This window comes from Aythya marila (assembly GCF_965140915.1).
Source record: "Aythya marila genome assembly, chromosome: 20".
Classification (NCBI taxonomy): Eukaryota; Metazoa; Chordata; class Aves; order Anseriformes; family Anatidae; genus Aythya; species Aythya marila.
In genome coordinates this window covers 4,885,700-4,902,498 of record NC_139061.1, presented here as the reverse complement: position 1 = coordinate 4,902,498, position 16,799 = coordinate 4,885,700, and the positions used below count along the sequence as shown (strand labels likewise).

At 41.7% G+C, this 16,799-nt stretch overlaps 1 protein-coding gene across 8 annotated transcripts in view; it reads right to left on the bottom strand.

Moving 5' to 3' along the window:
• The window catches only part of CUX1 (cut like homeobox 1), a 268,491-nt gene that overhangs the window by 31,552 nt on the left and 220,140 nt on the right, over positions 1-16,799 (bottom strand). For 6 of the 8 annotated variants that reach the window (XM_082776233.1, XM_082776235.1, XM_082776236.1 and 3 more), the window contains 4 exons: positions 13,162-13,464; positions 11,616-11,678; positions 8,538-8,726; positions 3,447-3,711 (listed from right to left, as the gene is read on the bottom strand). The exons of 1 other annotated variant lie outside the window; for it this stretch is intronic. In XM_082776233.1, the coding sequence (XP_082632359.1) occupies positions 3,447-3,711; positions 8,538-8,726; positions 11,616-11,678; positions 13,162-13,464 (820 nt within the window). The remainder of the gene's footprint in view (positions 1-3,446; positions 3,712-8,537; positions 8,727-11,615; positions 11,679-13,161; positions 13,465-16,799) is intronic. One more of the 8 variants, XM_082776234.1, reaches the window with a different exon arrangement.

Below are 16,799 nucleotides of genomic sequence, written 5' to 3'. Positions count from 1 at the left end.
CCGTCCCAACACAGATGGCTTGTAAGAATTTTTCATTTATCCCTGATCTTGCTACAGAAGACAGCACACAATGGAAAAAAATGTGATGAATGCAAAACACCATCTGAATACTGCTTTTGAAGCTAATGATATTATTGACTTGCTTGAAATGCAAGACTATTTCAGCAGTACTTGCTGACTCTACACTTTTGAAGGATTTAGGGGGTCTGTAATTTTCCCTAGGAGAATATTATACACCTAACAGCAGACCACAGGTGCTAGCATTAATTTGCTATTACCATTAGTTGCATGCATCCTGGATTATCAGGCTGTATTCATGCCTATAATCTCCCTGCATGGATGCCGATACAGAACATGCTGCTTCTGTAACATGTACCAAGTCAGGAGAGGAAACAGGGAAACAGGTAAGAGCTTCATGCCTGCATAGCATTTAAAATAGCTCAGCTCCATCACGATACTGAATGATGACATGCTCATTGAATAACTGATCACTGCCCTATACTGTTATATATATGTATAAATTCAGTGTCTGTGGAAATCCCTGTAATTCACATCCAACCCATTGCTTCTGAAATCTAATCTGGCTCCTGATTAATTAGACTATTAGGTCTCTATTGTAAAGAACTGGTGACAGCAGCTAGGAAATTCGAGAGCATTCCTATCCGTGGAAGGTGTTGGCCTCAACACCAACACATCCTGTTGGCATTTATCAGTGTAACTCAAAATATCAGAGATCTGAAATTCCCTGTAGAAGCCTTTACACAACTCCAGGAACTCATCCAACCAAGCACAATGCTACAGTTCACTGAAAAATATACCCATGATAAGAGCAACAGAATTTAGGATCCAAGAGCACTAGATTACAATTCAAGAAAGATGATTTCAATTCCTGGTGCTCCTGTAGTATCATCCCCATGACCTTACTGAATCTCTGTGCCAGTTTCACCATGTGAAGTTGGCTTGAAATTCCTATTTCCTACTCACTCTTCTGTGCAGTTCCTAAGACAATGGAGCATCAGACTGATGTGTCCTGTAAGTGCTTCACTAATGCAAGTATTAATTCAAGGTTTATTCTTACGTTTGTTGTTTCCAGAGCTCTACAATTGCTATGGATGCAAAGTAAAAGACTGGGAGAAGTTTGCAAATGCAGCAAAATCCTTTATACCTATTTATATTCTGAAGTGAATTACTTCTTTGCCTGCTGAGGACTTTTTTGAAGTTTCTTCTACTGTGGCAGATAAATGCTCTTGCTGACTTCCCATCTGGTAGATATAAAGCTAGATTGTGCTGTAGCAACGTTCCTTGGAAAGTGAGGTTTGGGCTGAATCCCGAAAGAAAAGCATCACTGTAACAGGATTCCCAAGAGAATGGAAGACTAACATGTCCAAATCTGTCCCTCCCTCATGTAAAGCTTCTTTAAAGAAAAACTAGTATTACAGAACAGCTACATGGTCTGAGGGTTGGAATTGCTTCTGTATAAAGAGTCTTCGGTTTGGAAGAGCAATGGTTGAGGGAAGAATATAAAAGAGAAATAAAATAGTGTGGCCTGAAGAAGATGAAGAGGGGAAAGACTACCCATTATGTACAACACTTGAGCTGCAGAGCAGTCTGACCCTGTTCCCCTAGCAGAGCTTGTAACTCTTTTGCCACGTCCTGCAAATGATTTAAGAGTACTTCATGCACAAAAGTTAAGAAAGTTACTGTACTAAGGAACAGAACAGGCAAGTGGTTTGGTTTTCAGTGCTGCTCCAAACAGGTTTACGTCATCCCTTTGAAGGCCGAGAGACTCAGCAGAAGCACATCTGGGAGCAGGTCCAGATCACTCAGTGCTGTGAAGCTGGTGCTACCCAAAAGCTTATAGCACCTTGTTTATACGATTTTTATTTTGTATACAACTGTCAGCACCTAGTCTACATTAACGTATAGCGTGGTGTGGCTAAACACGCTGATCAATCATGACTTGTCACGCTTTCTCACAGCACGCCTGAGCAGGAGATCTCATGATAATGAGGAAGATGACACATGCCACCAGTGCTCCCGCACTCGTCTGCGTAAGTGAGAACAGCACATTTTGCTGTCAGGCCCAAGCGAACATATTTTCATAGGCATTCCTCCAACTTGTGTATAATTGCCTAGAAGTGGGAATTGGAATAGAGGCCTGTGTTTGGAGAACTCTGAGCAGTGAAAGAGGCTGCATCTGTAGCGAATTCAAGTCAATGAAATTCAGTGTAAATATGATTACTCGTTGGTTATAATTTTTAAATTTTATATTGTTTACTATAAACATTATTTTACTATTGTACATAATATTTCTGAGATATCTCATTAAACTATTCTTCTTCTGCTTCAGCAACTTCCCCGTGAAAAGCTGAGAAGGGCTAAAGCAGAAAATACCCGTTAAATGTTAGCAGTTTTCTGAAAACAAACAAGTTTAGCAAGCTGCTGTAAGAATAATTAGGAACATTACTGGCTCTGAGTGAAGGAGCAGAATGGCATTAAACCTGGTATCTTAACTGTACCTGTTTAATATTCATTAGAACAAATTTTGTGGAAAAAAGTCTGCTGAACTAATTAAGATTCCCAATACCAAGTACAGCTGAAAATATGTTTATTCAAATCCTTCTAAGTCTCACATGCCATTCCAGCATTGTTTCTTTTTATTGGTGTCTCTAGGCCAAAACCTACTTCAACTGTTCAGATGTTGAGAAGGTTCCCTCTAATATGAAAAAGGAACTAAACAGACCAACATCTTATTTCGTTTCAGTGCGACTCAATGATTTAATCATAATAACAAAATAAATCTGTGGCAACATCTGACTTCAGGGTTATCGGTTCTCTGTCCTTCATGGCTGTGCAAGCTTCCCAGAAATACCACACACATCATGCCTATTTTCAGAGCTCAGTGACCCAAGACCTAGAAGAAAAATCCTCTTTTTGCTCTTATGCTGGAAAAACGTACAATAAAACCAGTGCAATTCTGATACCATCCAGCAGAGGACAGTTTGAAGCAATCTCTGCCAAGTGACCCAGACATAAGACGCACAACACACACCTATACGTATCTATATATACACATGAGTGTGTGTCTGTGTGTATCTGTATATGCAAGTAAAAAAGACCAGTCTTGCTTATAGCAATGGGATTTATAAATATTCAACACAGCAGTGGACATCTCTAGATCAACGCCCACCCCAAAAGCAAGACTTCTGTTTAAAAGCACTTCTTAAATCAGTATGTGAATATTGCTATTCCTCAGGGATGTCTTAAAATTAGTCTGGAGCATTAGCATTGCTGTTAGTTAGAACCTCCCTGCTGTCAAAACCGTTCATTTTGTACAACTGCTCAGTACTAGCAGAAGCAGACACACTCTGCTGAAGGAAAGTAGCACCCTGCCAAAGCAAATAAAATAAATACTTTATGAGTAGGGCTCCTGGGAGATCTCGTACCTGTAATTGTGGAACCAGTTGATCACGGTGCTGGTTTTCAAGTTGAGCTGCGTAGCCAGTTCCTCAATGGTTTTTGGTGATGGGTATGGCTTTTGCTGGTAGGCTCGTTTCAGAGCTTCCTTCTCTTCTGGTGCCAGCACCACCCGGGGCTTCTTCAGCTGATGCTGCGGCTGCGGGCTGGCCCCCTGGCTGTAGTCTATGCCAGCGGATGAGGACTCACAAGACTGACTGTCACTAACGGAGCTGTGTCGCCGTTTCATGTAAGCTGAAAGAGAAGTGCATCAGATCAGCCCCAGCTGAATACAAATGCAAAATCAATGAATATATGAGCTGTGGAATAAATGCAAAGATGACAGGCTGTAAATGCATGGATGGGCTATTCAGGGAAAACAGAAGGGAAGGGATCAGAGCAAAGCAAACACGGGGAGGATGCAAGAGACAAAAAAAGAAGAAGGGAAAGAAAAGGAGGTAAATTGACTGGAAACCTGTCAGAGTTTTCTGCTTTTTCTATGAATATGGGACATGAGTAACAGGGTTCAGTTAGCAGGACTGATTTTAAATTCACTCTTTCAAGGGTGGTGAACTGCCACATAAGCACCTGATTAGGACAGTTACCCTTCATTTAGGCTTAAATGGTTGTGCTTGTTAAACACTTAAGGTGTACGCTAAGGTCTCCCTGACACTTAAGGTCTCGGAATTAAAAATACGCCTCTGGAGGCTGAAGGCAGCCACAGCTCCATCTCCAACACACGATGGCGCCCAGAGCCCGGCCATCCCGGCACCGGGCTGAACAAACCCATCAGGCGTTTGATGCTTTTTCTTACAGATCTTCACTATAGCAGGTGACAGGTTATGAAAGAAAAAACAGCCCACAAAATCCTCCTCCCCTATACAAGGCTCTTTCCCAAATGCCTGTACTTTGAGGACATCTCTCGCTGCACTACCGCAGCTCAGGGAGGCTGACGGCAGCAGCCTGCGATACCACCGCTGACCCTCCTCCCCAGCAGGGACTGAATTATCCTGGCAAAATTCTGCGAGGAAAGAGTCCCAGCAAACGCTGTCACTGCCGTGATTGATTTACACTGTGCGAAGGGAGGTGGGATTTACTGCACCTGGCAGTATCACGCACAAGCATTGCTAATGAGGGGGCTGAAAACAGCAAATATGGATGAATCTTGTCAATAAAATATTTAATAGCCTGTTAAATACCTTCTAGATTTTTAAGAGTTTAGGTATTCAAGAGCTGCAATTTGATAACCTTGCCTATTATGTTCCAGATTACACCAGCCTGACATCAATCAAGCAGGCACTAAATCTCCAGCAGCCAGGAGCTCTGATTGGAGCCAGGGAGCAATGTGGGGCAGGTCACACCGGCCAGCAACTGAATTCTTCAAAAAAATAAATTTCTCTCTCTCCACAGCTCTGCCTTTAGGCTGCGGGTGCACAAAGAAGAAAAATTCAATGCAATCAAACAAACTGCAATACTGAAAGCCTTGCTCATGCAAGCCAACTTCTTCTGGCAGAGCTCCCTACAGGTCTGGTCATGTCTTCTGTCTCCTGTGGGTTTCAGCATCCTGTCCTCTACGTCGTGTTATGTCCAGTGGGACTTTTTTACGCAGTGTCTTACTATTGTTGAACTGAATTTTGAACATGCTCTGTAACCTTTGGGGGGTATCTGCATGGCCCTCATTTTGTTTTTCCTGAATATGACAGATTACCTGTGGATTGCCTACTGTGTAAGATCACTGATATGGAACAGAGCGCAAGTTGCTCGTGATCCATCACTCTGCCACGATACAGTCCTGCATGTGTTTGAAATAACTATAAAAAGCAAAATTTTAGCTTCCATTTTTTTAAAAAAATAAACTTCATTTAACAGATCACCTATTTAAGCTGTTCAAAGCAGATGTAGAACTGTGACGTGATTACAGGTAAATGAATTATTTCAAGGTGACCTATTGGCTTCATTTTTGCAGCATTCAAGGAATTGTTACAACATTCAACCACAGAATTAATTGTTCCAGTAATATAAGCTCACATTTATATAAGGCCTTTAATTTCAAAGACTCTTGGGTGTTATTTCAAACTTGCATTGATAAGCTGGCACTACACAAGGTTCCCTTGTCTATTTTGGCAAAACAACCAAGAGGGCTGAAAGACAACATCTACCCCTTCAGCAACGTGCAGCAACTTCAAGGAGTCCCTGAAACTAAACAGAGCCTTGGGTGGAAGATGTAAAACGTGTTTAGGCTATCTCTAACTGGAGTTTCTGGAATTTGGTCAGGCGACTGAGTTAACACCAGACACCCATGCATCGGGATGCTCTGAATCTCTCCTTTCTCTGCCCTCCAAAGGATGGCATTTCTGGCAGCTCAGAACTCCCAGCTTTAGACTCCTAAAGGCAGCATGTAGCTGCGATAGCTTGGGAGGAATTTCATGCCCTGTGCCTACCTCTGCTTTTGTAACCTCACAAAAGGTGCAAGGACTTATTTGGATCTCTCGTGTGAATGGAACAAACCATACAAATGTACATACTTCCTTAACATAAAAATAAAGTCCTGCTGTTATGTCATGGCCAATTGTTTTCCTGGAGGATAATGTATTATTAGAACAAATTTCTGCTGGGCCAAAGGCACAATCCTGGCATGTGGCCATGTGCTGAACTAGTACCTAAGCTCCAGGCTTTAATGTCTCTCTCTGGAAACTTTATAAAAGCTTTTCCTTTCTAATTCTTATTTTAAACATATGTGCTGCATGTAGACAACATAAGGAGATCATTCAGCACATTTTCAGTGACAGCGAGGCTCAAACTGGAATCCAAGTTGCAAACACACTTGATTTTTGGAGACGTTTGATTTTTGTGTGTGATGGGTCTCCACGTCTCAGGAGACCTATAGAAAAAAACGACCAGTGTAATGTGGGCAAATGTCTGGATGTGCATCTAACACCAACTTGTCAAGGCCAGCTCTCTCTGAAGCCTTGCTACCTCTTCTTTTCCCCCTGCTGTTGCCAGCCCAGCATTGCTGTGTCCCTCTGGGAAGACTCCCCAGCATGGGCTCAGCTACAGATGATGCAGACACCACTGCAGAACTAGTGGCTGCCCACTGAGGTAAAGCAGAGCCCCTTCTAATGCAATTTTTATCTTATGCAGTATTGAACAAGATTATTAAAAAGTGAAATAATGGGGAAATAAAGGGAATTAAATTTTCTCCTGACAGCAGGCTTCAGTACTGTTCAGTGAGGAGTGTGACGTTACCAGCAGCACACACACTGGGAGGTTATAAGGAAGAGGAATGAACTCCTCCTCGGCAGAAAAAGTGGTGCAGAGTGTCTCAGCCTACTGAGCGGGAACCCCTGGCTTCCTCCAAAGAGGTTCATTAATGAACATTACCGATTTTCAGAATCTCTTAGAAGGGCTTTTAAAGCATAAACTTCAGACTGGCAGAAAGGGAAAAAAAAAAAAGATATATGCAGCTCACCTGCATCATAATTATCAATCTACTCTCTCAATAAACAGAGGCAGAGAAATAATTGATAATAACGCTGTACTGGTAGCAGATACAGCTGCATTGTCCTCTAGTTGCCATTAGCTTAAGGGAAAGTTGAATTCTTTATGTGGCTCTAGTGCAATTTAAAAGGTCACATCACAGGATCATGCAGGTAACCTGCATGAAAGGATTTTGCTGAAAATACAGGGCTGAATTCAGTTTGGAGTGCTCTGCCATGAGGACAGCTCTTACACAGTTGAGGCGCTCAGTGCAGAGACTCAAATGATTTATAGCCTTATCTCTATTCAGGTGCCATCTACACAGCATATGTATTGCACAGTATTTGATAAGAATCCAGTTTAGAAAACAGTTTTGAAAGGATATTGTCAGTACTACTTTTAAATTATTTTTATTTTATTTTCCTGCATTATGGGTGATATTCTCTTTGAGGCTATAAAAATCCCGCTAGTTGACAATTTTATTTCTGCTGTATTTCTAATACAGCGAAACACCATCATGGCTCCCCTTGGTTTACAATTGTAAGTGGGAAACCCCAGTGGCTCGTGCTCCCAGTGGCAGATCACACACAATCTGAGATAAGATCCCGCACACTGCATGGTGTTACATGGGCTAACATAACAGGGATTTGATTATATTCTTAAAAGCATGCAAGACCACAGTTTTCCCAGAAGCTCCCTCGCTGTAATTTTTAATATAATCACAAAGTTCTTGATCAAATGTGTTAATGCTTTCAGGACATCAGTCAACAGCAGTGCTTTCAGTGCACACGATTAATGCTGTCTGTACTAATATCATTAAGGGATAGCTTGAGAGATGTATATATCATTAATTAGTTAACTGCTGATAATGGCAGTCTATGAGCCTCTCATAAAATCACACATACACACTAAAACCAGGGCTCTGAATAACCACTGTTTTTTAGTAATCAATTTAAAATATAGAGAATAGGCTAAGATTATCAGGATATGCTCCCTCCTAAGATACCTGAAATAACGTAAATCTCTCACAGGTGCATGTTCATGGCACGGCCATTTTACACAAGTGTGTCTGAATAAAATCATCTTCCCCAACCCTATAAAGGCTATAGACTGAATTATTCTCAAACACCCTTTCATAAATGCTGCATTTTTCTTGCCTCTTAGTAACCATCCATGCAGGACTGGCAAGAAGATCTCTCAGGAATCAACACACAGCTCCTTCAGCCCAACATCTGTGACCAGCTGCAGCACCATTAACTAATAACCCAAAGCCAGCTCCCAAACTCACATTTCTCATTTGGTAAGGCAAGTTATCAGTGATACACCAGGGCCTCAGTAATTAATCTACAGGAGAATATAGCAATGATTTCATGACAGCTGGTGAATATTCAGGGTTTTTGTGTGTAATTTTTTTTTTTTTTTGGAGATGTATCTGCTTGAGCTAGCATCAAATAAAACTAAGAAAAAGCTGTTATGAAGTCTGTTTGAATAACCTTCATAATACTGGATCAATGCTGCCTCTATACTCTTTATGGAGAATTATAAAAGACACAGTCATCTTTGAAATAATGGAAAACATGAGTCAGCAGTCAGCTCCAAGTTACCTTTTTTCTCCATTCGTTTCATATCCATCAGCTTCTCCACGTTGTTGGGATCGTTCAGCCACAGCTGCATGCGGACAAAGGGTTCTCGTCCCTTCAAACTCAGCTTGTGCCAGGGCTTTGGGCGAGCCAGAAGGTCTGAGACAGAGCCTTGTGTTAGCCCTAGGATTGTCTCCCCAAACAAACGCTGACCTAATATGAAATTGAAAATGGCATGAATTCATTCAGCTAAGAAACAAGGCAAACTAAAAAGACAGAACATATCTACGAGATCATTCATCAATTATTCTTACTTCAAAATTGCTTGAAAACCCAAAAGAAACATTTAGAAGAATAAAAGCTCTCCCCACCCACTAAAGGTGTAAATATTGAGCTTTAGTTTAATCCTTAGGATCTGACTGTGGCAAAGAGGGGAGCTCAACACCTTTAAGGATCAGGACCTTACAGTGGAAACAGTGTGCATAAAGTTAAAATTAATGAGATTAAAAATAAACCAAACTTGCAGCTAAGCAGGCAACTAGTGAGAGCAGTGAGGCTACTTAGCTCTTGTGCAGGAGGGTACTGCAACAGCTTCGTTCCAGCAGGGCAATCCAAACATTTCAAGCAATCAACGAACCAAAACCAATGCAACCCCCATTCAGCAATAGTCATTTAAGTGTCCTCAAAGACATGTGTAAATATTTTCTGTGCTGTACTATCTGTGGTGTTCTAACGGTGTTTTAGCAAGTGCAGATAATCACATTTTACAATATAACAGCTTTTCCAGTTTTTATAGCCTCTACAGTACTTCTAGTTAATAATTAATTTTACTTCTTTCACAATGCTATTGTCTGGCAGGGTAAAAACTAAAAATGCTTTTCAATGCACAGCATTTGTAAGTGCATTAATAATGCTAGGTTTATATGGTTAAGATCTCAGTTATTGAGGACTGTGGAAAACGCCTCTGCAGCTCAAACCCAACCATACAGCTGGTTTCCTACAAACCTTTACTTCTCTTTTGTTCCTAAGCTAAACTGCCTTGATATGCAACAGCTTTTCTTACAAGACAAAGCCTGAAGTCATCTGAGTCACCACTGGTGATTTCTGATGGCAGTGCAGCTCTCGTGTATTTTCAAGGTAACCCAAAGATCTTCCCATCCCCACCATGTTTAGGCCTCAGGGTCTTGTGTCTGATCCTTGGCTTCTGAATGCCCTCACCCCAACACAAAGCAGAAAGCTTTTCCTTCATGTCCTGGCAGTGCGAGCAGTGTTAGCCAGTGGCAGCAAACAGATCCTGAGGGGTCAGTGCAGATGCCTGGGGGCTTGTCCTCCTGCAGCAGTGCAGGACATGCTGGCACTTGTAAAAGCACCATCAGCTCTTCCCTACACAGCCTCATCTGCTCCTGACACAAACAGGACGTGGAAAATACCGGCTCTGTAGCCCCCTCCCAAGTGCCTGACTCCATAAATCTCCTCCTCCTCTTTGAATACCCCACAAAACTTCTGGCCTCATGATTTTTTTTTGCCTGCACAGGGAGATGAGGGATGGGGGGCTCAGTTAACAGCAGGCGCCCATGCAGAACACCCCATGCGGATGAGAGGGGGAGGTGGCTCTGCAAAGCTTTTGGAGGAAGCAGTTGAGATTATGAAAGGTGGAGGGGGGAAGCAAGGACGGGGTTAGCAAGCGAGTCCGCTAACAAGCACTGGAACTAACCCTGAAAATAGTTCTTGCAGACTGAACAAAAACCTAACATCAGAATTTACTTAAGTTCCTAAGTAATAAGTGATTTTCAACTTCCCTCAATACCAGGAAAATCAGAAGTAAGAAGCAATTCAGGGCCACCTTCAGAGCCCCTGTATTGTTAACCTACTGCCTCCTCATTTCTCTTTATGTTTAAAAAGATGGGTAAGACCTTATCCATTTCCCTTTAAAACGGCCAGCTACTTTTGAGCTAGGACTGCTTCTATAAAAGCATTTTAATTTGCCTTACTACATAACTTTCCTTCAGTGCTGCCCCCACTTTTTGTCCTCTGGCTGCGCCCTGGCCGCAGTGGGGTGAGCAGAGCTCTGACAGCCGCGGCGCAGCACCAGGCACTGCAACCGGCCGTGTAAATGGGAGTGGGGACCTGACCTGGGTCAAAACAACCCACCACCAGTAAAATGGGCAGTTCTGACCCAGAGCAGCTGGTCTGGCTTACTGTGCAACCATACGGACAGGAATACTGGCACTCATGCACAAAGGGACCAGAAATAAGCAGTCTGGAGCAGGTACTAGCAAGGCTGCTGAAGGAAATGACCTTCGAATTACAGCCCAGGAATTAAAAATCCAAGGAAGGAGATAACATCACGTTCTTTAGGCATTAAGGAACAAGCTAAAGATGTTTGTGTCATTTATCTTATCCTAGGATACAGCAGGGCAGGATAAAACACCTGAAAGACTCTCAAGCCAATGGAGAATGTGTTAGAAATCATTCTCGGGGTAGCAGATGTATCGCACTCCATCTTCATCAGTGTTATTAATAACTTAAATATTTTTAAGCACAGGCTTCCTAAAACTCCTGTTAATTCTCCCCATCTTTTTGCCTAATGTTCTTCACACCTGTTCCCACTGATGTAGTGGCTCATGGTGGAAACTTCCTACAAATTATTCTGCTTTCATGGTTAGTCCCAGCCCTTCCTGCAAAATCCCCCAAACTGCAATCTTTCAACAGCTCACTGCATTCGCTTCCCTCTGTATCCAGCTTGTATGTGGCTCAACGGAGAATCACTGATAATATGACATTTGGGGGTAGGAACACTAGCAACAACTCAGCGTTAATGCTGCCAGCATCGTTTGCTAAAATGGTGACTGCTGAATGAACGCTTAAAAGCACGGGAGGAGAGACCCGCCAAACCCAAGCCTGGTTTGCCGAGCCATCTGGAATAGTTTCACACAATCGTGGTCTTTACTGGCCGATGGTATCTGAAGGGAGCCACCAGCAGTTGCCTAAGACAGGTTCACAAGGCCCTGTGGCCTAAGACAGAGAAACCTGTGCACCAAGCCAGCCTGGTGCACTAGCACACTGAGGGCGCAAAAGGAGACATTGAAACTGGTTCCACACCTAATGCAGAGTTTGGGGCACATTTCCTGGCTCTTCTGCTGCTTTTTAGGCTTGTCAGCCACACTGTAGGAAAACAAAAATCATGGGAAATAAAAAAGACTAAGTAAAAATGGCATCAAAGCAAATGTAAACAAAAATACTTTTTTCAAACCTCTCTGGAACACCAGAGCAGGTACAGCACTCAACAGTATTTTGCTTCAAAACTAAGGGCTTGAACTTGTAAACCCTTCCCGTGACTTGTGGCTTTATCTGTACATTAGGTCCACTGAACTAGCAACCACAGTTTGCCTATGTCAATGTGCACGAGCAATTCTGCTGGGTTCAGTGGAACACTCTCATGCAGGGTACGCCCAGGATCAGGGCCATTTTCTTTTTTTTTTCCCCAAATTATATTAAATGAGAACTTGCAACCTCCCCCACCCCAGTATTCTTCCCCCTTTAAAAAAAATCTCTGACAGTATCACCTGTTATGCTGTGTCTAGCTAAAAAAGGGCTTCCTTATGTACTGAAATAAAGGAGTTTTTACTTATACAGTCATAACATTCAGATGATATTGATAAAATTCTTCTCACATACATATCAGCAGTCTAAACCTAAACTTAGCTTTTTGGACCCATCTCTAGCACCTGGTGAGAAACTGGCATGTCTGGAGACTGATTTGTCTCCACCGGCTCAGACATCTACTTCGAACATCTAAATGCAGGTGAGATGAATCCCATGCTCAGCACCAAATGCACATATAGGTAACGCTGGTGCAACCTTCCTGCCTTCTACGTAGGAATTTCAAAGGATTCCTAAAAGTTTCCCAATGCCTTGTGAGGAAAGCAAGTGTTAAACAGATAAGAACTAGTGATTTAGAGGCATAGTGGCAGCATTAAGCGTGGATTTCACATACTCAGATCGGGTTATTCCCTTTGACTATTCCAAATATTGTCAGCCATCTCAACATTACACTTAATTTGATACCTAAAAACTCATCTGCAGGCAAAAGCAGCCTTTGCTTTGCGTGTCTCTAAGCAATATAACTGAATGGCCCCATACGCCTACCTACGGGTTCATATAAACTTCAGCTGAGCCTGAATTTACCATCCTAGCTCTGCAGGCACACTACATTTTCCCTTGTGATGCATCTCCCTTTCCAGTCATGCTGCACTCCTCTACTTCACCTCTGCCTGAACTGCTGAGGCCTTGAACCTACAAGCATGGGGAAATCAGCATTTCTCCAGTGGAGACCTTACTGGCTTTGGGGTTTTGGTCATCCTGACAGCCTGCTGGACTGCATTTAGGGAGGTGGGAGCAGCATCTGGCTGGGGAGCCAGAATCAGAGCTTAAGGAGAGCAAGGGTATCATCATATATTGGTAAGTAGAGTATGACAATATGAAAGCATTTTTTTTACTCTTTAAAAACATCTTTTTAAAAGGTGAAAGCTAAGGCCAGAGTCAAAACCAAATATTCTTGTAAACATTTACTGAAATATAGCTTAGAAATAAAAGCATGAACACTTTCATTTTATTTCGGTCAAGAAATGAGAAAAAAGCGATTTACCAAGATTGTTGTCCGTTAGCACTTCTTTGACCCTTTTTGTAATGCCATACGTATCCAGCTCAGGGGACATAGCAACCAGTTCTTGAATGCTGAGTGCCGAGTGGCCTGACAGTGGCAGAGGTGTTGTGGACTGGGATTCAGAAGCAGGCGGCTCACTAGATTCTTGGGATTTGCCATCCTTACTGGTCTCTATAGTGGGACAGGGCTGCTGTACCAACTCAGTCAGGCTTTTCACTGATTCACTGGAACTCATAGGAGATTCAGGAGCAGGACTGCAACTGGCAGAAGTCTTTGGAGTGCTTTCTGCAATTAAAAAAAGAAAAAAAGTCCCCACTTTAGCATAATTGTAATGTTTTGATTGCAGGATATTTAACTTTCCTCTCATTTATATTCTACCTACTTAAAGAAATGCCTAAGTATGCAAAACGTTACTTCTTATGACTTGGTTACTGAAAAGCCTCCTTTTAAAAACAGAATTATTTTCTAATTTTATCTTGAGTAATCTTTTCTTTCATATAAAGACAAGAACATACAAATAAAAATCAGGAATAAATGAAGTGCAACTGCTTGTAAGGTTGCACAGAATTTCCTTGGTCAGGAAATCTTACAATTCTGCTTTCCACAACATTTTTGTATAAGGATGCTCTTAAATCAACCATTATAGACTGGTTTAAGCCTCTTTCTATGACCTATAAGGAGCTCACTTAGCCACTATGTGGTACTGTCAATAAGGGATTTTCTACAATTGATACAACTTTACATCTTGAGACTGGTATTGATTTCATACTGTTTATCACATGCATCATGTTTTTGCACTTCTCTTTGCCCAGAAATAACAAGATTAAAATACAGTTTCTAATTATGTTGTATTAATTAATGTGTCTGAGAATACAACAAAAAGATGGCTAGTGGATCAGGAGACACCAAAATCTGTTATTTTGACACTTTGAAAGAAAGCTTTCTGAATCTGTTAATTTGCCAACAATAGGTTCTGTACAAAATGTTGTTTTCCCCTTGTAAGTTCACATTTATTTCTCATGGAATGTACCAACGAGCTTATGCAGAAAATCCAGACATTTAAGGGTACTGTCTAAATATTTTTTTAGAGGACCCACATGTAAACAATGTGCTTTAGAACAATTCCCTTAAAAAGATAAAGAGTGCATTCAATTTCTCTATGTACAGTTCCATTTTTGTGGGACTGCTTCCTTCTCCTTGCTGTCTTACATCTCATTAGCTGCCATGGTTAATTATAGGTATCTCAGATTCATACATCAGCAGATTCACCTCGAGATCTCTGGAGGAAGCTTATGTTCACCATCGTGCAAGGATGAGGCCAGTCTGCATGAAAATCCCAGTCTCTGCACAGAACTGTGTTTTCCTGAGATCTACAACACTTCTGGGCAGCAGCTCGCTCTGCAGCCATCCCTACAAAGGTAACGGCTAACCCAAATCCCCCCTTTTTTCCCTATCCAGAGAACAGGCAAGTCCTTACAGAGCACGCAGCTCACGCAGCACGGATGGCATATCCTTGGCACTACAGGAAAACACCGCGTAACTAAAAGTAGGGTTCAAATGGGGCAGGGCTCACGGTGTAATCGTGGTGTTCAAGGCAACAGAAGCTCTCCTGATCCTGCAGTTTAAGAGAGGTTCCCTGACACTGAGCTGCTCTCAAAGCAAGCAATTGGACTTATTTCTTAGCGCTTTATGAAAGATGCAAAATAGGCAGACATAGAAGGAAAGCAAGGTGCATATAAATCTTTAAGGCGAGAAGGATTCTATAAATCCTATTTCTTTTCTCTGCTCACCCCAGGTCACCATACAACTGAATATAAAACCCAGCAAATGTTATTTTTGTATCAAGAGCAGCGGAGGAATTGTACTGTAAATTTGCCCTGATTCACCCATGCGAGGGACCAATTTGGCAGATCATCCATCTTGTTCACTGTACACTGTCAGGGATGGCATGAATTCCCTACATGATAAACAGATTTCTTCTCAGGTCTGTGTCCTTTAACCCACAGCAAGGTCAAAATTATGGCTGCCTGGCTAATAAACTGCACGGCACTCATTCAAGTTCCCTCTAATTTTGTCCCTTGTGCCAGCTTATACAAATCTTACCGAGTAACTAGAGCAGCTGCAAATTTCCTATACAATTCCACAGCCGAGCCCCGTAAACCACATGCACACACAGAGAGCACAAAAAATCCCAAACCAAACCAAAACAACCTCCCCCCCCCTTGCAGGACTCAACAAAAGCTTTTACTGATGCTTTCTCCTCCCTCTCCCTTCCCTGCCCAGCCTGATTATGTAAACAACGGAGGTAATCTATATTATAATCTATCACCGAAATGCTCCACGGTGCTCACATATTAGCTTATTTATTTTTTATATCACACACCGAGAGCTTACTTGAATTTTGTTTTTAAGACCAATCTGCTGCTTATTGACTCAAAAAAAAGGTAGGATTATATGAATCTAATTTTGGAAGGCAGTACAGATGACAAACTGCTTTTTTTTCTCCCAACGAAAGGCAAGAGAACAGCGATTTCAGACGAGGCATTATGCGCATCAACTACAAATAACTCCAAATATGCTCCCCGCTCATTTTTAGCACTTTTCCCTTATGGAAAAACATTTCTGAGATGATATAAATATTGGAGGAAAAGATCCATTATTTGGAAAAGTCAATTCAATAATCAAATAACGCAAACATTTCCCGTTAATCTACTTAAAAAATTAAATAGACATTTAGAGTACAAGTGATTGCTGACAGAACAAAGGGGAAAATTGAATGTATTCACTATTACAAATTAAACTGTCAATCTACAGTCATTTCATATGTTTTATGAAATAATTTGTCTGCATTCATTTCTCTCAAGTTCCTCACAGGACAAAGAAACAAATTCAGGACATCTGAAAAACAGATATTAAGATTTCAGAAGCAGCAATTGAACATTTCCAATGAAACTAATAGTGAAAGCGTATTTTTTTAAAAACATGTTCTCTTTTTCTAACCCCAGACTTACATGAAAAATAGTGCCAACTTAAGAGCAATCTAATTTCTTGTGAGCATGTAAGCAATGCTCGCTGAACGTTTACACATGTATTTAGAGAAGAGGAGGTCGTTTTGTCCAGATGGGTGTAAAATTGCGTTACGTTAGGCTCTGGGTATCCCATCATGCACAACTGGCAAATCCCACACTATTGACTTTAATAAATTCCAGATAAACTTTGCAATACCAAGGGTGCTTTGCATTTTGCATCCCAGCAGCCTGTATGCAGTTAAAAACCTGAAGCAAAAGCCCAAAAGCTTCAAAAATAAGGTGACAAAAGTAAAGAGCTAGAGAGATCAAGAGTATTACCGGTGTCACACTCTCTGCAGCACCTGGGAATTTCTTGTTTTTTATTCATTTTCTGAAGCCTCAGGTAGTCAGAGAAGTGAGCCCTGCCCTGCACTTTGTAGAGGCCAGGAGAAAGACCTGCAGCAAAACCCCTCCAAACTAACTTGGTGGGAAAATGGTGTCTGTCAGGTCCCAAGTATGTGATGAAGATATGGGTCAACACGATGACTTTCGATGATCAAGAAGAAATTGGGGTAACATTTGAATAACTACTGGTTGACACTGACAAGTGTC